This window comes from Dryobates pubescens, chromosome 11 (assembly GCF_014839835.1).
Source record: "Dryobates pubescens isolate bDryPub1 chromosome 11, bDryPub1.pri, whole genome shotgun sequence".
NCBI lineage: Eukaryota > Metazoa > Chordata > Aves > Piciformes > Picidae > Dryobates > Dryobates pubescens.
In genome coordinates this window covers 27,458,363-27,479,280 of record NC_071622.1, presented here as the reverse complement: position 1 = coordinate 27,479,280, position 20,918 = coordinate 27,458,363, and the positions used below count along the sequence as shown (strand labels likewise).

The window sequence follows — 20,918 nt, the reverse complement described above, 5'->3', positions numbered from 1 at the left end:
TTTAGAATGCATATACTCAAAGTCACAAGGCCAAAGACCTCCAATCCATATCCCTGTTACCTTCTCCAATAATAAAATACCACAGAAGAAAGTTTGCCAAAATAAAAATGGGAATATTTTATTATCTTTTCTACTAAAGCGATGCAGATCTTCCGAGGTTATACATTGGTCTTTGCAAATGTTTCTACAACTAAATTGATACTTTTCAATTTTGTAAAAAAATTAGACACATACTTCATATAAACAAAGACACAGGGTATGTCACTGAACAGTTGGATAGTATTATAGCTGTTAGTAGGGATGAGCAAAGAAAGCTCATGCTTGAACTCTTGCATTTGTATCATTCATTATTGTATATTCAAGTGCGATGAAATGGGTACATTTTCCTTGCATATTTTTTCAGGTCCACTTCCAGAGCTTCCAGAAATCAGAGAGACTGTTAAATACTGAATTTGACCAAGAGAACCTAAACATTATTTAGCAGTACTACATGCACAAGATGCAGGGGAAGGAAGGAAATGAGACCTGTGCATACAGTACAAGACAAACTGTTACAACTGTCAAACGTGCACTGGACAAAATTCAAAGTTTATGAAAGGTTTTATTTGTTTGTCATGAAAATAGTTTCAGAAGCAAATAACTGTATGTGTTTTGCAAAGTCATCTTCACTTGGCCTCCTGAACTTTCTTGGCATTCTGTTTTTCTTTTGCCTAGAAAATAAAAAGGAGACTATATCAAACTCTGATAACAAAAAGCTCTCTGGGGAGACTACTCACTACAGTTTTGAACATCCAACAAAATGTGCTGTAGAAAGGCATTTGAAATGTCAATTTAGACCCTTCTGGAGTCTCCTGCTACTGTTTTACTAGGTCTTTTAAAGTCTTGTAAGAATACATATAGGTGAAATATGTAATTAGGTCATTCCCATACAGGAAAAGGAGAGGTGAAAAAAGCATTCTTTGAGGTCTTTTCCAACCTTATTGATTCTATGATTACTTTAAAAACATAGTTAAACCTTTGTTTTTCATACCTCTCTATTTAATCAATACCAAAATAGCTCCCCCTAATGAAAGCACTTTGTCACAAGAAAATGCTGTGTTTAGATACACTGATGATCACAAACTCTGAAGAGACCAAGATCTTAGTTTTTTAGACCTTTCATAAGAGCAGAGTGAAGAAAATCCTACAGGGGTTCCTACCAAGGTATCTGCAAACAGATTCTCATATAACTTTTATCAGTTGATGATAGCTCATATTAACAGGGAACTAGCATCATCTTCTTTATGAATTTAATGAAAAAGATCAGGCAAGAAGACAGGCAATACAGATGCAAAACTAGCCATTTGTCCATTATGAATCAGCAATCTGTTACCAGTTACTAGTGAACAGAAATGGATCTAATTAAGTGATTTAGACTTAAGATCTGTTATCACCAGCTGCTCGGGTGACTGGAAATTTACTTGTAGAAGCAGCTTAATGGTGTTATAAACAACTCCTATTAACACAAAACTGGATTAAAACTCCACAAGTTACTCAAATGGTTGAAAGGATTAAAAACTGAACCCAAAAGTTCCTGTCTTCCACTGTCCTGCAAGCCTACCTTCCTAATTAAATTCAGCTAAAGAAAGTGCTAATTAAATATTTAGCTCTTTCTTTTATTATAATGATAGAGATACTTTTTCAGTGTGAATTCAAAATTAAGGATACTGTCTATGACATGTGACTAGGTATGCAGGCCAGCACCGATCTTACTGCATTCCAAGTGCTTGACAAGCCATGCTGTTTAATAACCCTGCCAAAATGACAGCAACATTTTAATAAACAAGGCTTAATAGAAGTTTTAATAGTAAAACAACATTAATAGGTAGACACCTTATAAAGGAGATAATAATGCATAGTAAATCAGCACAAGATCAGAGGAAATGAACACATTTCAAGCTACCTAAGTTAAGAAAACCACCATGCAAAGGTTGCCACCTAGTGACGACAGTCAGAGAAATCAACAAAACTGAGTATTAACCATTCAGGATGGCAGTCGGGTTAATCCTGTACATAGACATCTGCGTATGTACACATTGAAATAATCTTCAGCTCAAAAACGGATACCAAGACAGTTTGGGGAACTCAACCACATACTAACTGGAGCTACACATTGTAGTTTTAATAGGGCTTTTAATTTCTCTTGAGGAAAAGCCCAAAGCACGTGTCTCTAGTATTGTAGTCATGCCCTGTGATGTGATCATTTAGCCGATACTGAATTGCCTCTTACTATACCATCATTAGAACAATTTGATTGTGCTATCAAAGGGGAGACAGAGTTTCCCTTTTCATACCAGTGCAAAGCTGGTCAATTCCACAGCTTGCAGTTTCCATCCCCTCTTGAGAACTCTTAAAGGATGATTACCAGGAAAACAGCAATATCTGAATGTAGCACTTATTTGAAGTGAACCAATGACATTTATGATTCCAAGAGATTTGACTGCATTTGTAACTTTAAGTAGCAGGTATGAAGAATCATAGAATTGTCAGGGTTGCAAGGGACCTCAAGGATCGTCCAGCTCCAACCACCCTGCCATGGGCACGGAGACCCCACACCAGATCAGGCAATTATAGCAGTATAGATGTTTAAAAGTCATATAGGAATACTCACTTTTTCTACTAATGGTATTAACTGTTGGTGCTCTGCTAGAGTCTTTAATAATTCCATAATGAAAGGCAGGTAGTTATGTTTTCTTCTAATATTTTCAATCTAAAAATACATTAGGAGAAATAACAGAATTACTACACAGATAAACACAGAATTTTCCCACCCCTGTTGTTGTCCCCTGCAAGTGACCCACAAAAACATGGAGTTCTTTTTAAAATACCAGCCAGCTGAAAACAATGTCAAAGCAACAAAGTTCTGAGCAGGTGGCAAGGTGTATGCCAGATGAATTTACTGCTCAAGGTGCAAGTTCTCCTTACAGTCTTTTGCCAGACTAGCTGAAAACTCTTGAACGATTACGTTTATAGAGTTCAGCACCTGACAAGTACTGTTATTAGAACTATTGCTTTTTGTTTTGTCAACTTAAATTGCAGTTTGACCTAGGTATTTTTACAGTTCCTTGTGTAGGGACTACAGCCTAGGGACTCTTCAGCCTGGGTTGAAGACTTAAACATTTCTGTATTGCAAAAGCCTAACTATTTTTGTTATGCTAAACACTCTGCAGCTTCTACAATGGTTCAACCTTTCAGAAAAGTAGGAGATTCTGTTCCTCAGTTTTGTTTGTTTGCTTACTCTCACACTTAGTGAAGTACGTGCTTTGCTTTTTTGTGCTTTTGGGTTTTTTTGTTTAACATTTTCTTGAATTGCATCCCAGTGCAACAGACCATTACAAGCTGACTCGTAAGCCTTTCCTTCCTTTCCATGAAGGAAAATGGCAATTAACCTCTAAATTAAGGAATCACATTGTGAAGAACTTCCTCCTTACATCTAACCCATGTCTACCCTGCTCAACTTCATGATTATTGCCCTTTGTCCTATCACTACAAGCCCTTCTAAACAGTCCTTCCTCAAGGTCCCCTTCAGATACCGAAATGTAGTGATAAGGTTTTCCCAGAGCCTTCTCCTCTCCAGGCTGAATAGCCCCAACTCTTTCAGCCTGTCTTCATAGGAGAGGTGCTCCAGCCTTCTGATCATCTTCTCTGGACCCATTCCAGCAGGTCCATGCTTCTCTTGTGTTCCTTCAAACTAATTGCAACAGCCTCCTGTAGCTATGGAAGCCAACTTTTTCTTACAACTTTTCCAATAATTTCATCAGAAAAGCAAAGGCTACATACCTTATATCTTTTTAATTTTTGGTTCTCCTCTTCAATTAACATCTGGTATTTTGCAACTTCTGATTGTATAGAACTTAACATGTTACTACTTTGATCTGTATCCATAGGTTCCTCCTTCCACAAAACAGAAAGTTAAACGGATTAACTTACTACATTCTTTGTTTAATTTAAATAAAAGTAAAAAACCATAAGGACCTGTTTTAAGAGGATTTCTATTACAGAAAGACTGTGTTTGGCTTACAGTTATAGGAACATTTCAGGAACTTCTGTACTTATGAGCAGATTAGGTCAGGTGCTATGAAAAGAATAGGTCCACTACCACAGCAAATAAGTCAGAGCCACGGTGACATGGTCATACTGCACCAAGTGCTCAGCTTAACTCACTTGGAACTTACCAGATCTGCATCCATACAGCACTGCACTGAGCTGGACAGACAGGCAGTAATCCTTCCCTGCCTTATTTTTAGTGATATTCCATTTGGAGCAAGGAAAGGGTGAGGTGAGGTGAGGTGAATAAAACAACGACACAGAACTATTATGAGAACTACACTGGTAACTTAAATACCATGGCCTACCTCTGCAAGTTGCTGCTGTAATTCTGCAATCCTCTGCTCATATATCATCTTTCTGTCAGATACAATAGCCATCAAGTTAAATCTTATCTCACCTTCACTGTACCTAAATGAAGAAGAAAACCCAAAACAAACCAAATCACTTTCAAAATTAGTCATTAGCATGACAACTCAAAAACCTCTTCCACAATTTCATTATAAAGGAAGATATTTTGTGGGAAAAAATAATTCTAAATGGGTTTATTAAATTATGCTGCAGATTCAGTCTTGTCACAAAAAAACCCAAAACAACAAAAACCCAAACAAAAACAACAAGAACCCCCAACATCAAACTCCAGAGGAACAATATCCAACAGGTGACTCTTAGTTAACATCCTCTCCTGAGATATTACTAATTCCTGTCTGATCACACAATTAGAATTGTCCAGAAAAGAAACCATGATACAGGTGACAACAAAAGTGCTGTACACAAGTGTTTGTACACAATGTTACTGTTACTTGTTAATAAACATCATGTAAAAAGTACATTCAATGATTGGACTAGCAGACCTTTCAGAGTTTAAATTTTCCAAATGCAATCTGGAAGCAATGTTTTGCTTATCAAGAAAAGGGTAAAACAGACTTGGAAAATTGTTTTCTAGAAGTGCTATAACATCAACTTAATTTCTAACATGTTTTGGGCTGCTGCAGTTTGGGGACAGAGCTAAGAAGTAAGAAAACTTCTATAGTATGTTTTTATAGGTTAGATTTCTAAACCAAGCAACATACCTAAGGAAAATTTGCTCCCTGTAAGTACCAGCTGCACGGATATAGCAATTATCTAGTATTTTTAACTGTAAGTGCACACCCAGACTTTATCCATGGGAATAGCACTCAGTTTTAACTTGCAGGGCCAACAATGATCTTTTAGTCTGGAGAGGAGAAGAGTGAGAGGGGATCTAATCAATGCCCATAAATATCTGAGGGCTGGGTGTCAGGAAGGGAGGGACAGCCTCTGCTCACATGTGCCCTATGATAGGACAAGGGGCAATGGATGTCAAGTACAGTACAGGAGGTTCCACCTCAACATGAGGAAGAACTTCTTTAGTGCAAGGGACACGGAGCACTGGAATAGGCTCCCCAGAGAGGTTGTGGAGTCTCCTTCTCTGGAGGCTTCCAAGACCCACCTGGATGTCTTCCTGTGTGACTTGCACTAGATTCTATGGTCCTGCTCTGGCAGAGGGGTTGGACTTGAAGATATCCAGAGGTCCCTTCTAATCCGTAACATCCTGTGATCTTGCTCTTCCTTTTGTCAGAGAACTAGCAGGATCTCTCATCACTACACAGATACCTACTTCAACTAATCATACAGGAATGTAACATATTTGGGACTTATCTGTGGTCACATTTAGTTCACGTTCTGAAGCCACAGTGATATGCACCTAAGTGTCACTCCTTAGAAATTCAGTTGAAATCTTTTAATTGAAGGAAAGAAAGGAATTTTTGAATTTATGCAAGGTGTTATATTTCAAAAGCATCATAAATCACTTACTTTTGTATACGCTTCTCTATGACAGGCCGTACAGCACTTATCCAGTCATCTTGATTACATGCACCTACAAAAAGCACACACACACAAAAAAAGAAGATTCATCTTTGCAAAATTTACTGCAAATTCAAGACTTGCATAAAAAAAGACTTGAGGCATATGCAGCAACTTCAGAATACATAGTGAGTTTTTCCTTGGAAACTGCAGAGTCAAATTACTCAGGGGATTATTTTTTTTTTAAGGAGGTGGAAGACTTTTTTAAAATAGCAATATTTAGATAATATACAGGCCAAAGCAATGGAGCAGAAGTAAATTTTAATGGCATAAGCATATAACATTTATTTTGTTGATAACAAATGAAGCAGAGGGAGCTATCCTATGTAAGATCTTTCAACAAAACCATAGCTGGCATGAGACTATAAAAGCAGACAGCAAAAGAAAAAGGTATAGATGGTTACAGATGTTCCATTTAGACAAAGAGTTAGCACTGTGTAGATGCAATACAATGTTGAAAAGTCAGACACAGGAAAAAATATGAGAAAGATATATCATAGATAACAATCCCTTGTTTATCTTGAGAGCAACCAAAAGTGATTTGATGAGTTGATAATGCCTCTAAAAAAATTCAAAGCCTTAAAACAAATGAAGAGATTCATGATCCTCTGACCATAAAAGTTATGTTACTGGTAGGTCTGCTGACTGTACGGTCTCTCTACCCAGACCAAGGATGAGATTTAGCAGCAAGCCATTACTCAGCCTGAAAATAAATACAACTGTCAAGAAAACTGGGAAAATACTCTTGAAATGGAGTGCGGAACTTATTGAGATTATATCAGACTTAAAAAGCGTGCAGACACTGTACAGCTTTTCAAGACACAAGATAGCACACATACTGCAAGTTAAGAAAGATTACAAGACACAAAACAGGAACAAGTCTTACAGAGACTATAGTAGCTGTCCTTTTTAAAGTCATTGGGAAAATATTTGCTAACTAAATAGCAAGAGGGCAGTGTGTATACACCAGCCATGTAATTGATGAAGTGTACAGTCAGCTGGGTATATGCTCCCACAGGAGGAACAAGCAATAAAATCAGTGGATACTTTATAATCAACCTAGGGAAAAAAACAAAACCAACAAACACACAACCCCCCCCCCACCAAACCAAATACAAAAAACCTTGAAAACACATCATAGGAAAAATATTAGCAAAAGGAACTGAATGCCAGCAGTAAGGAAACCCAAAATGATTACACAGTTTTGCCAGGTTTTCTTAGAAACAGCTCAGAACAACAACATATTTCCTCAGGCAAGGAGAGCAAACATCCATAAGAAGTGGGTTATGTAAACTCCTCTCTTGCAACAAAAGTATGAACTAGACTAATTAGATTAGTCTAAAACTATTATTAGAAGTCCACTGGATTGTGTGGTCTGTTCACTTGACTACTGAATGAAGGGAGAGAATCTGAAACGCAGAGGAAGCAGGGAGAAAATTGCATTTTCAGACCAACAAAAAACCCCCAGCCCAACAGTATAACTGATTGCAAAGAAGTCTGAATAGCACATTAAAAAAACCTTTAAATGCATGTTTTATTTTACTAAACAACTTGGTTTGATCCTGTACCATACAACTAATTTGTTGCAATAAGCCATTGTTAAAATGACATTCCAAACACAAAGTAAAGTATTACCTAAATCGATTGGGCCTTCTCTTAAGCCATCTAGTTCATATAGCCTTCCATTAACAGGAACATAGCTAACAAAGTGAAATGCATCTTCTTCTTTTGCTGAAGACTTTGCATCAAATTCAAACATCTGCTGTCTGCAAAGAAAATGTGGGAAAAAATTGAGATAAAGAAGAACTTGCTCAAGTTTTACCTACATTCAAAATGTGTTACCTGGCAAAACTGTTGTGAACTTGCCGAATCACTTCAGAGTTGCTTAGTGCCAAACCTTTCATCTGAAGGTAACAAAATTGGATTGTAAGCCAACATAGATATAATGCTACAGTATCTAAAATAAAGAAAGTAGCAGGCACTTACCGCAGCATCAAAACTCTGTGAAAATTCTTTGAATTCTGACAAAGTCTCTCCTAGATGGATATCTTGATGAGCACAATTTAATAGCACACTTACTATGGCTTGAGTAGCACAAGCATTATTAATTACCTAGGAAAAAGCATTGAGAGTTTGTTCAGTACAGGTGATAAAGATGTCGTGGAAGCTGGGCAACACTATTCAGTACAAACACAGACTTCGTATGCTGGTTCACATTACAGCTTCCCTCTGCAAGAGGCAGCAAATCTACTCTGAGCAGCCACAGAAAAGCCTTTGCCATAAAAGACTAATGAACGCTGGATGGCTGTCATACAATTCATTGATGAAGCTGGTATTTCACACCTCTGCCTAGAAACTGTCATTCTACTGCCTCACCACCTCCCTAAAGCAATTAATAAAGGACAAAGAAGAAAAGAAATCCCAACCAAACAACATAAAAGAAAAAAGGGAAAAATAACAACAAAAACCCCACCAAACCCTACAAAAAAACCCCCCCAACAAACTCAAAGTAAACCAAACATTTTTAGGAATAAATCCCATTATGAAACACAGAATTTTTATAGAAAGGTGGTGCTGGACAACAAATTAAGAATATCCTATATGCAAACTAATAAAAATTAAGAGGTACTTCAAAATGTAAAAAATTTTTAAAGACTGTTTGCTGACTAAGAAGCCATATGGAATTTTAGATTTTGTTCCCACTTGTTTCTTTGTTGACATTATACCTATCCTCTCCAACTGGACGTGAAGAGGAAGTTCTTCATGATAAGAGTGGTGAAGCCCTGGAATGGGTTGTCCAGGGAGGTGGTTGAGGCTCTGTCCCTGGAGGTGTTTAAGCCCAGGCTGGATGAGGCTCTGGCCAGCCTGATCTAGTGTGGGGTGTCCCTGCCCATGGCAGCAGGGTTGGACCTAGATGATCCTTGTGGTCCCTTCCAACCCTGACTGATACTATGAACTAACCACTTAAGTTTGTGTAGTACTGTGTAACACTTGTTCCATAGCTAGCGTAACACTGTTCCTTAGACTTATGTATACCACCTTTAGAAAATATAAATACACCCTTTCATATTAGAGCCATGTCTTCAATGTCACTTAATAATGCCCAAACTAAACCCCAGGCTACAAGAATTATTAAACAATCCAAAATTTAATTGAAAACACATTAATCAAATGGGTTCAGACCATCTTATATAGGAACAACTTCATATTGGCAGGTTTTTCTCAGTAAGCTATAGGCTAGAACCAATGTATCTTCAGTCTGAGATTGCTTTGCAACTGAAAATGCTACTTAAACCTGGTTGAGAGGATGTTTTATATTAAACAAATGAAAATTAGTTCAGGGCTGTGAATGTGAAACCACTTCCAACAAGAAAAAAAAAAAAAAAAAAAAAGGAAAAAAAAACCACCAAATGAAAGTTAGTAGGTTTTCCTTTGTTAAGGACTATGCTAACACTATAGGCCACACCATATATTCATTTACTACACTTCAGGATATTGTCAGTTCAGATTATGTCTGTATAGCACAGATGACAAAAAAAAAAGTAAAGTACTTCTCAAGTTAAGAAAGACAGCTTATTTAAATGGTAATCGAGGGAGTCAACTGCACATGCAGAATAGAGGACAGCTACTGAAACTCAAACTGCAGGTACACAAACTGAAGGCTAGTGTTCACACAACTACAAAATTAAGGACAGAGAAGGAAATAATGGACAGCAGCAGAAAAAATAAAGCCCACAGACTGTTAGAATGATGTAATTTAAGATAATTAATACTTTAAGATATGAAAAGGAACAATGAACTAAAGGTTCTCTAAGATATGATTAAAGAATAGTATCAGAGAGAGTTTTAAAAGTAGAGAAAATAGGATGATCATAAGTGGACTAGAGTGGGCTAAGCTGAAACAGTGGTTACAAACATTATACTTGAGCTAATAGAGAAAAGAGAGGGACCTGTGGTGAAGAACTATTAGAAGAGTGCTATTAGAATGAAAGAAGACTCGCTACAATGAACTGCACTTGTTAAATGATAACTAATACAGGACATGATATCGAGACAAAGCACTAAGTGGTAGCTATTTCACTGAAAAATCAAGGTGGGAGAATTAGTTGCTCCAGCAGATTGCTAGCCCAATAATAGCTTCAAAAAAAGGGAAGGGAAATTAGACATATTTTTGTGCCTGCAGGGAAGATTAACAGGCCAGCTGGAAATAGCAGCTTATAACAACCACAAAAGTAGGACAACTCCCCCAAAACAGTAGGGAAATTGTGGTGTCATCAAACGTGTGCCTTCCAGGATAAATATTTTATTGTATTCTAACTGTAGTATGAGAAAATTCTGTTTAAGTATATAAAGACCAAGCTAAACAATCTTGTCTTACCACTACAAAATAATATGCAACAGATGCCAATCTCAGACCAGCATTTCCCAGCTGTTGAAACAAAAATTATAGAACTACTAACACTCCTCAAGAAAATGAGTGGAAAAGGAAGCAAGATTGGTCTTGCAGTACAGGAATAGAAACAACTGCAGGTGATATGCATAAAAAAGTGTAGGCCTGAATCTAGATGACATGAAAGAACTAGCAAAATGGAAGAATGTGGTACCTAGCTAGTGGTAGTTGATGGGTAGGTTGAAGAGTAGAGAGTGAGGAGATGATGCGGTACCAAACACAGACAAGTCCAAGGTTTGTCACAAAGTCACAGCATTCTGTCAATGCAAACAGCCAGTCCAGCACTGCTATACAAGCTAGTGAGTCCAAGAGAGAAACAGGTCAGGATATACTTCTACCCTACATCCCAATATATCCCTTAAAGTGTCTCAACACTGGCAGAAAACATTTTCGGCATTTAGATATGACAACAATAAATATAGGTTATCCTGGCAAGATTTTTATGTTGACTTGGGGAAACTTCAGAGGATTTTCTGTATTTGTCCAGAAATCCCAACATTTGCCTGTGTATTTCTACCCAGGAAGTCAGTGGGGTATTTCATTAATATTCAGGCACTCAGCTTAAAGCAGACGCTTTATTGGAACAATTTTGCTAGCAAAGCTGCAAGGTGTATTTAATAATATTTGGGAAAAAATCATTACATATATATTAAAAAATAAAATATGCACATTAGTGAGATCTCAAAAAAAAGAAGACATTGCCATATCACCATAAAATAAACAAAGGAACCACTTGAATAGGCTGCTCTGGCACATTTCTCAATTAAGATATGCAGCTTCCTAAACTTGAACTTTTCCTAGGGATCCAATCCAATTTTTTGAACTTCAGGCTGAAGCACTTTAAGTTCTTGACTCAAATCCTCTGATAAATTAGATATTTTGGTTTTCAAACCCTGTGTTGCAGTTGGCAGTACAACCATCAAGTCTTCGAGGTTCCTTTACCAAGCACCTCGACGCTGCAAAACAGTTGGCTTCACAAAGTTCAATGAGGAAAAATTCATCATTAGGACATACTTCTGAAACTGATTCTTGTTTAAAAACTCCAATTTATATTATTTTTGCTCCTTTGGAATAAAGATGTCATCTTCCTATAGTACATTTGATTACTGACAATCCCTTACTGACTTTGATTAGGTATGTTCCAAGTTTCATTTTACTTCTTACAAGTTACCCCAAGATTTTTCAGCTTTAACACAGACATCAGGTCTATCTTAATGTTACCAAACCTGACAGTGGCACAAATTGAGTTCCAAAGCCTTAGAAGTATTTGAAATAAAAAAAAAAAAATAAAAAAAAAAAACCAAAACAATACATATAATATGTTTCCATTAGTGACACAAAGATAACTAAAGATCAGCGATTTGCTATTAACAGTATCATTTAGAAGATCTTCCTTCTGAAGGTTTATAAATTTTATTTCCAATTAATGAAGTTCACATTTTATTATCAGAACTGCTCTATCATCACAATGCAGCACAAAATAAATACATGGCCCAAGACAAAGGCATGATACAAATACTTCAGTAATAATAAAACCTGAAGAGGTTACTAAACTAAAAAGAAGTTAGTACATAAGCCTGCAACAATGCCATTCTTTTTTGCCGAGACATCCCCACTTTTGCAGTGATCAGCACAGAGTAAAGCTATTCAAAACAGTGCTGAAGATAGCTGGATACATTGAGTGGTACAACTGTGTAGCCACTATGTGTGAAAGTAACAGCAAGGGCCTACATAAGCAACACAGAAATCAGGAAATCAGAGTTAAGGCTGAAATTGTATCCTTAACTCACCTCATTGTGCCTAGGTTTCCTAGCTCAAAGGGTATGAAAGATCATCCAGAGTTCTGTGGCCTCAAATAGAGGACCAAATCATACCTAGGCATAACAGGGAGGCCAAATTTAATGTGAGTGCACATAAAAGTGACCATTAAAAAAAAAAAATAAAAAATCCTTTAGTATGCATGCATATTAGACAGACTTGAAAATTCAACACCCCCCCAACACACTTGTGATTTGACTTTGAACAAGATCTAGTTGCCATCTGGAATTCAACTACAACATTGCTATCAAAGTGGACAGGAGTAGAACGTGAACATGCACAATCTTCATAGTAAAATTGTGCATCTAACAACAAATCTTTAAAATTGCCTTAGGAAAAAGTCTGAAAGCTGAGTCTTTTACATCTAATTAGAGTTCCCCCAACAATGAAACTATTTTAAAGAAAGAGCATTTAATTAAAACTGAACAGAAATGGAGCCATGCTGTAATAACATCACCTATTTCCCATCCTAAATTGTTGCTGCATTTTAACAGTTACATAGTCTTGCTCATACAGGATTCAGAATGACACTTTAAAACTCTGCAGTAAAATTGATTGTATTAGAGCTCCTAAGATAGTAACATTTAAAAGAAAACATGTGGGAAAGTAAAACCTGACAGAGTTCTTAAGATTTTTAGGGCTCCAGTGCTGTGTAAGTTTTGAAGATCAACAGACCAATAATCTTAAATGTCCTCAAAATTTTGCTAACCCGGAAAACAAGTTATTTGGTCTGGGGCTACACCCTACAAACAATGTATGGCTGTTTACTTATCACTTTCGTTATTAAGGAGGGGGGGAAAAAAAAGATAACAAAACCCCACCCTCAAAGTCAGCATAAAATGTGACTTAAAACAAGCATAGAGAAAATGAAGGCACATAAGCCCAGCTGCACAATAACTGTGAGCAGCTATTTCACAATAGAAATATTTAATATTCATGATTGCTTTCCTTTGTGCTCCTGGGTGACTCAGGATTCACAGACTGAAGCTTCAAGAAATGCAATAACCTCAGTACTACTATAAAGCAAGTCCTGTCCTCTCTCACTGACCTTTTACCAGCCTTAGCCTGTACAGAGTCACTGAAAATACATCTCACAATGTGGCAGGAGACCAGCCCAGAACGTATGCACAGAGAATCTACAGAAAGCTGCTGGCTGATGAGCTGCATTGGCTCATGGAAGTGCAAAGAGCAGCTTAGCCACTGCAAGCAAGGCACAGAACTGTGAAGCTGAAAGAAGAGAGGCTGGCAGGACCAGTACATCTTGTTCTCATCATCAGACCCACTGTTTGCTTAAGAAAACACTCTTTGTCCTCAAAACATAGCATGTCAAACTGGATCTCTAACTTCCTCAAATATGGAAGTCATCAGAGTTAAACTGGTATTGCAAATCCCTCCCAAAATATCAAAACCAGTTTCATTTATCTGTTGACTTTTAGTTTTAATTTCTTTGTGACTATTTCACTAACTGTTCATCACAATATCTGCCTCTGGGCAAAACTGAACTCACATGAAACACAAGGGTATATAATGTGTCTACAAGAAAGGATTTGATTTTACTAAGCAACTGCACTTGACTAACAGATACCACTAAAACATGAAAAACATGTTAATTCTAATTCTTGAAACATATATTCTGTGCCACCAAGTGGCACAACTAGGTACTACTAGGAATTGCTTTCTGTGCTGAAATGAGTGAATTCTTAAGAGTTACTCCAGCATACCCTCCTTAAAGGCAGCAGGTGAAGGAGAGGGAAGATGATAAAGTTCCTGTACCTTCACAAAGAGGTTTCAGGCTGAAGAAAACAAAGGAAGCTACAAAATAAAGACTTTTCACTGTTAGCCTGTAATTTTCTGGGTTTTATTAGCATGTCTAACACTACCCAAATTTTCTGATGTACATTCTGCAATCCCAACTTAACACTCAAACTCAGCAGTGTCATGCTTCAAAATGTAAGTGGGGAGGGGGGAAAAAATACTGACAGCAAAAGCAGTAGAGCAAGCAGACAAATACCATGAAACTTCCCAGCATCCACAAGAACAGCAATTCTAGGGAAACTTAATTTACTCACAGGGAGCCCTTTAATGAAGGTAAATCTGCCTTAATCTTAAAAGAACCTTTCTAGACCCGTATCAGTGTGATTTCCTCCTGGCATGTAACTATTCTTTGATAGTTACAAGGATATTCCCTGAGGTTCTTTTCAGTAAGGCTATTCTGTACCCACAGCCTACTCATCACTAACAGTCCAGTTGGTAGAAATCACAACCTAAGCCATCAACCTATAAAGACATTTGGCAAACTACTGACAATGACCATATCGTAAGACTGGTGAATACTGCTTGGCAGGACTGAAAAGCTGCAGCAAGGAAGAGTGAAGAAAATAGTATTTAAAAAGATCAACAAATAAAGTAATCCACAACAGCATGAAACAATAGTTTCTTTTATAATCACCTTAAAGATGATACCTGCACAACAGAAGCACATGGGCAGAGTAGCCAGATCTACAAATACACCTAATATTTCTGTTGCATTCCATATTTCTTTACTTTTAGCCAGAACTGCTTGGAGATTTCTTTATATCCCAAAACTGAGATACAAAACTTTTTTGCATTTGTGAAAACAGACAACCAGCAAAACCTAACCAAACAGAGAGAGGGGAAAAAAAAAACCCCAACCAAAACCAACCAAAACCAAACACCTCCCCCATGCCCCCCAAAACAAACAACAACAAGCCCCTTGCCAACCAACCAACCAACGACAGTCTGTGTGTCAGTCTTCACAGAAAGCCTAATAATTTCTCCTTTGATATGAATGTTTCACACTATTTGAGAAGTGGCTCTTGGAAAAAAGTTAAAACCTTTTATTAACTACCTCTACTCTGGATACTTTCACTTGCTTGCAAACAATACACAGCAGACTATCAGAGCTAACAAAACTGAAGCACAACTCAGTAATTAATTCCATTAGCAAAACCTGTATTTCCTGTAATTTCTGATTTAAACTCACCTGTCTGACTTAAATACTTTAAACGTCCATGCCAAAATGGCCTGCAAACTCTCAAAGTATTATCCAAGAGTTCTATTGCCCTGGCTGCTGAGCATTTGAGAAACATCAGAAATGAATACTGAAGCAAAATGAGTATTTCTTCCTAGAATTTGTTGAAAGTGGTTTCAAACAAACAAACCAACAAACCCAAGAAAACCCCCAAACAAACAATTGTTCATTTTGCTGAGAGCATTTACCTAGCAATACTTTGTTGCATAGAAGAACTACTTACTCTTTCAGGAGAGGGCTGACAAATAAATAAGTGCTTTATTCTTCCATACCTGATGATATTTTTGTCTGATCTGATCTGCTTTGTTAAACATCTTTCAATACACTGTTGCTGCCTTCACAGAATTTGTTGCTTCACCTTGCAATATTTATTTCTTGTATACATAGTGATAAAAAGTTTATTCTTCAGCATTAAAATCTATGTTTCATAACATGTCTAAGACAAATAGTGAACTTGCCATACCTGTTTAGCAAAAAATATTGTATCCAGTCTGGAATCCTGAACAACAGAACCTGCTGGTTCCTCTCCAGGCTGCCACTTGAAGAGGAAAATGAGCCCATGTACTGGCCTGAAAAATACAATTGATAGGGGGAGGAGGAATAAAAAAAATATAAAATCACTTTTACTGATGAAAAATATTAAATCCAGAAATCTCTACTATAATTTAACTCTATGCTGCTAGAGTAATTCTGTTGATTATTTCTCTCTAAATATAGGGAACTTGCACTGAAATTTTCAGATGTGGTCTTTTAGTTTGACAGAACACGTTTGAAGCTTCTTTCTGCATATGCTGAAGAACTGACAATCAGTAATTTCCATAAATCAGAACCAGTTTTCCTGGTTACTGCAGCTGTTATGGTTTACACAACATTCATTTGAATTTGTAACTGATAAATAGCTACCTAAACATTTCTCAGTTGTATACAAGAACTACAACACAAGTTTTACTAAACCTTTTAGGCGTAAATGAAATATTCAAAGAGGAGCTCCAGTGCACCTTGGTACTTTCAGTTATCTCTCTGAGATGTAAGAGAAGCCTGTTTTTCTCTTATACCAAAACTGGGACATGTTTTTTTCAGACAGCATATCTTGCAAAGTGAACAGCTTTTACTGCACGTTGCACTGTATTTAGTACTCCCATAAACCATTATTAGTCAAGGAAATATTTCTTACCAAATCTACAGCTACATTAAAACACAAACACTCATTATATGAACCTGCGTTTAAGAGTATCACCACAAAGATGCCACAAAAGAGTTCATCTGCAAAAGGCATAAGAAGCTTTCCAAGTAATTTCTCACCAGAAATCTGAGATGTCTGAAAGAATTTGAAAACTGCTACGTGCTACTGTATCTTTGAAACTCTCAAGTGTTTAAGTTACAATACTGTGCAAGTGCAGGGCAGGGAAGTAAGCAAGCAGTCCACCGCTTAAGACTGGAGATACACATTAGACAGTACAAGCAAGCAAAGCCGTACCTGTTTTGTTAACAAAGTAAACATTCCGATGAAGTATCACAGGAAGCATGTAGTTGCAGGCAACAAATAAACCCCTCCAAGTAACATTTTTGCCATTCACGTGTAAACAATTCTAAAGCTACATCTTCCATACTAATTGCTACATCTTCTGAAAGATTAATTATGAGTGTAGGATATCCGCACAGCAGTAGGATGTGGACTGGCTGACACTTTCCTCTTAAAACCTTGTACGTGAACATGTGTAACACAACGTATCACAGACTTAATGGTAAGTGAATATCGCCTAATGGGGGCAGAACTGCTCCATATGGAATCAGTCACTGTCAGTTATGACAAGAGTGCCTTCACATACGTGTGGAAGTGGTTCCGCAGGAAAAACAAGTTACAAAAGTACATAAGGACAGTAATTTATTGAAGGCATCAGATGCAATATCATGCTATGTGAAGAAGAGAGATAAAGCAAGGAACAGAAGTTTGTCAAGAATTTGTCAAATCATAGAATATTAGAGTTTGGAAGCAACCTCTAGAGATTATCAAGTCCAAACCCCCTGCCAAACCAGGATCACCTAGGACAGTCTGCACAGGAATGCATCCAGGCAGGTTTTGAAAGTCTCCAGAGAAGGAGAATTCACAGCTTCTCTGGGCAGCCTATTCCAGTGGTCCATCACCCTCACTGTAGAGAGATTTCTCCTCATGTTGATATAATGCAAGTGACTATGAAATAAGTAGAGATGTATTTTCACATCCTAGCTGCTATTAACATCTCTTTCCAACACCAGAAAAACTAGATTAAGTACTGAGGCATTAATAAAAACTAATTTAATTGCCAAGTATTTAATTAAATCAAAATCCTAATGAACTCCTTTGGAAACTGAAGAAAAAAACCAAACAAGAAACATCACCAAAATACCACCTGAGTTTATTACACATTCTTTCAGCCACTTCAGACAAATGTAAATGAAAACCATGTAGATTATAAAAGTGCCTTACTTCAATTTTTCAAAGTTCTCTGGTTCTAAGCTCCATATTTCTTCAACTTGTGCTCCTCTACAACCTGAAACAAGGAAAGATATAGGTTTCTTCAACTATGCCATTTATAAGGGATGCAGCCAGTAAAAACAGACATATAAAGGATCTATGGTAACATTTACAACTTGTATGTCCAGGTTATGGCAAAGTTTATTTACAGGCTTTAATGCATCTCCTTTTAAAAAAGCAAATAAGACAGGTTAAAAAAATAGATTTTTGGCAACTTCTCCGTTGTATGGCTACATTTAAAAAAGAAGCAGAGGAGATTAATATATTTTTGGTCACCTCATGTCAGTAGAAAACAATGCTGGTTTTGGAGACATAGTCCAAAGTGGAGCAGCTATCTCCAGAACATCTTAAAACATCCAATTTCAGAGAAAAATGCCAGGTAGTTGAAAGAAAATAGTGCAAATGATACACTCAAACAAGACAGAGCCCCAGAAGTTCAAATACTTAGTACATGGAAGAGCAACATATTAGTTAAATAGAAACACAGTAAGAGATGCATGCCTGGCCTTCACTTATGAGAAGAAGACAACAGAAATTATAAAACAATGTAACCTTACACAGAATCACTTTGCTTCTTTTGTCAAAATCCTGTGTAGGGTTATCTACTGTCATAGTCACACAATTACGGTATTTCCAAAAATACTAAACACAATTCAACATATAATTTAATGTTCCAAAAGGCCAAGTAGACCCTGGCAGGCTACCCAGCCTAGTGCAAAGCATCACAGCTCAGTGTGGTCACAGTCCCCTCCCGCAAAGTCCCCTCTCCTAGGAGCTCTGTTACCTTGTCAGCTGGCACACGACCAGTATCTAGCCCTCTGCAAACACCGCTATTCTCCCCTACGCGACACGTGCCTTACGAGCTCTCCAACGTTCCCCCAGCGTCCATGTGCCCTGGGCGAGAAGGCAGGCCCCGCTGCACAGCCCGCCCTGCGACTGGGCATCCACCGCCCTGAAACCGAGAGCCCCCGGGCCACAGCGGGGCCGCTCCGCTCGCCGCCGCTCCCCGCAACCGAAAGGCTGGCCGCTGCCCGCCGTGGGTACGTGCAGGCTGCCGAGGAAGTGCTAGGTACGGCGAAGCGCTAGGCGCGGCGAGCACGGTCCAAGGCCAGAATAGCAGCACCGAGATCACCGGAGAGTTGGCGCGTCGCACCAGACCTCGACCTGAGCCTCCCCTCCACCATACTCTACGTTCCTCTCCCTGCGCAAGCCGTGCGGCCGCAAAACTGCGGCCGGACCTCAGGCCGCCAGGGCCCCACGCCTTTGGTCAGCAAACATTCGGCGCCCCGCCACACGTGGCGCGCAGACTTGCCTTACACCAGCGCGGGAAGAGCCGTAACCATCGGCGGGACTGCGGCCTGTGAGTCCCACGGCCTGCCCAGCGGCGCGACCCCAGCGCCCGACCCCACTCCCGCTTCTCCCTCACCGAAGCCCTTGATGAGTTCCGTGAAGACGCCCGGGTCGCTCTCCATGAGGCACCACTCGCCGGCGCTGCTCCCTCCCGACATAGCGGCGGCCCGCACGCCCTCTCAGGTTCGCCGCCGCCGGCCGGTTAAGCTGCGAGGCCGCGGCACGCCGCTCCCTTCCCGGCAGGCCCCGCGACCCACGCCGTGCCTGTCATCTCTATGGTGAGGCGGGGCGGGAGCAGGAAGCTGCGGTAGGGATTGTATCCGGGGCAGCTGCCCGCTGCCGGCGGTGGTACCGCCCCGGCCGCGGAAGGGCCGCGCCTCTGCCCTGTAGCTCTACTATGGAATGGAAAAGCGGCAGATGGAGGAAAGCCCACGGGCCGCGCAGAGAGCCGTTCCGGCTCCGCGGCGCGGCTCCATCCGGGCACTGGGGTGTGCCCGCGTGGGCGCGGCCCCATCCGGGTCCCGGGGATGCTGTCAGGGCGCCGGCTGGGCGGGGCTGGGCTGCGGGAGACATCGAGCCTTCGGCGGCCTGAGCGGGAGCTGCACTGTTTGTCTCACGCGCCCGGAGACGGCTCCACCACCGCCCACCGTGCCCCCTGCCCTCCTCTCCTCTCTCTGTCGGTCTGCGGTCCAGTAGCCGCCGCAGCTCCCTGGGGCTGCGCCACTACTCGGCGTCGAGGCCGTGCTGGGCCGGGCAGGCCGTGCCCCGCGGCCCCTCCCAGGCCGCGGCCTCGCAGGCAAGTCGCGCCTCCCGGGGGAGCACCGAGGGCCGGGGGAGCGGGCTGGCCTCCACCGGGTAGCCCGCGGCGCGGGTGCGGGTCCCGCTTGGTGCCAGCCCCGGCGGGGAGTGGGTGGACTCTTCAGTGGGATTGACATGGATGTGGAAGGGATCTGGAGAGACCGTCACTGTAAATGGGCACCTCCCGCTTGGCACCTGGACGTGGGAAAACCCGTGAGGGGATTAAAGGGCGTGTCGTTGGGGCTGATTCGTTGCCTTCGGCGTCATCGTATTTATCGTCTTTATAGAAACTGACCCCTAAACTCTCAGCTTTTGGAGACAACTTTGAATGCTTTTTCCTCATCGTTTTATTCTGTGTTAGTTAATCTGCTTTTCCTCTCTTGTTGATTTTTAAAAGCAAATAGACTTTTAAAGACATTTTGTTTCTTGTGGAAACGAGGAGTAAATAGTAAAAATTACAGACAAGAGGTTAATTTTTAAAAATCATGTTATGGTGCGGCCACATAAAGATATTTGCCCACCCAGTGCTGTGTAATGGTGAGCAACCATGAATTTTAGTTTGTCAGTTTTGTTATAAAGTAGCTAGTCTGTGACTGTCAAAGGCTTTTCCTATTGCTGTTGGCATTCATGTAGCTCAGAAATAGGAATTGCTTCTGGAAGCAGAATTTAATTGATAACTCGTCCGTAAGTGTTTTCAATTCAAGTTCACTGCTGCAGCTCAGCAGATGAATGGTAGAGTTATGGTGTGTACTTGCATTTATCCGTCTGTGAGGGTACAAGTTGTCTGTGTTGTACATTTGTTAAAGGAGAAAATAAGCTTGAGGTCAGGGCAGAGGAGAGGCACTGGTTAGAGGGAGGGAACAGAAAACTTGAGAGGTTGAAATATAAAGTGGTAGAAGTGGCCAACATGATTTAAATAGTTTAACACTGAATAAGTGCTTCTCCAGTATAAATTTGATCTT

The 20,918-nt window shown here is 39.7% G+C and overlaps 1 protein-coding gene across 2 annotated transcripts; it reads right to left on the bottom strand.

Annotated features, from left to right (window-relative positions):
• Positions 1 to 98: 98 nt before the first annotated feature.
• On the bottom strand, positions 99 to 19,453 carry UCHL5 (ubiquitin C-terminal hydrolase L5). Of its 2 annotated transcripts, XM_054165397.1 has the most exons (11): positions 19,235 to 19,453; positions 17,761 to 17,824; positions 15,757 to 15,862; positions 7,960 to 8,085; positions 7,816 to 7,877; positions 7,609 to 7,739; positions 5,923 to 5,986; positions 4,395 to 4,497; positions 3,820 to 3,933; positions 2,651 to 2,749; positions 99 to 710 (listed from the first exon to the last, which is right to left on the bottom strand). In XM_054165397.1, the coding sequence occupies exons 1-11, from the start codon at positions 19,314 to 19,316 to the stop codon at positions 666 to 668; spliced, it is 996 nt and encodes a 331-aa protein (XP_054021372.1). In that variant the 5' UTR covers positions 19,317 to 19,453; the 3' UTR covers positions 99 to 665. The 2 variants fall into 2 exon arrangements, with proteins under 2 accessions (XP_054021372.1, XP_054021373.1); XM_054165398.1 differs by lacking the exons at positions 17,761 to 17,824; positions 19,235 to 19,453 and adding an exon at positions 12,214 to 12,297 and having other exon boundaries at positions 7,816 to 8,085; positions 15,757 to 15,843.
• Between the last annotated feature and the right edge of the window lie 1,465 nt (positions 19,454 to 20,918).

Bases quoted from the DNA above. Each gene is read 5' to 3' on its own strand.
- UCHL5 (XM_054165397.1), bottom strand. From the start codon at position 19,316: ATGTCGGGAGGGAGCAGCGCCGGCGAGTGGTGCCTCATGGAGAGCGAC. The intron at 4,498-5,922 runs GTAAGTGATTTA...TTCTTCATTTAG, and splicing joins ATAGAGAAGCGTATACAAAA to GTACAGTGAAGGTGAGATAA. The intron at 2,750-3,819 runs GTATGTAGCCTT...ATGTATTTTTAG, and splicing joins AAAAATTAAAAAGATATAAG to ATTGAAAATATTAGAAGAAA.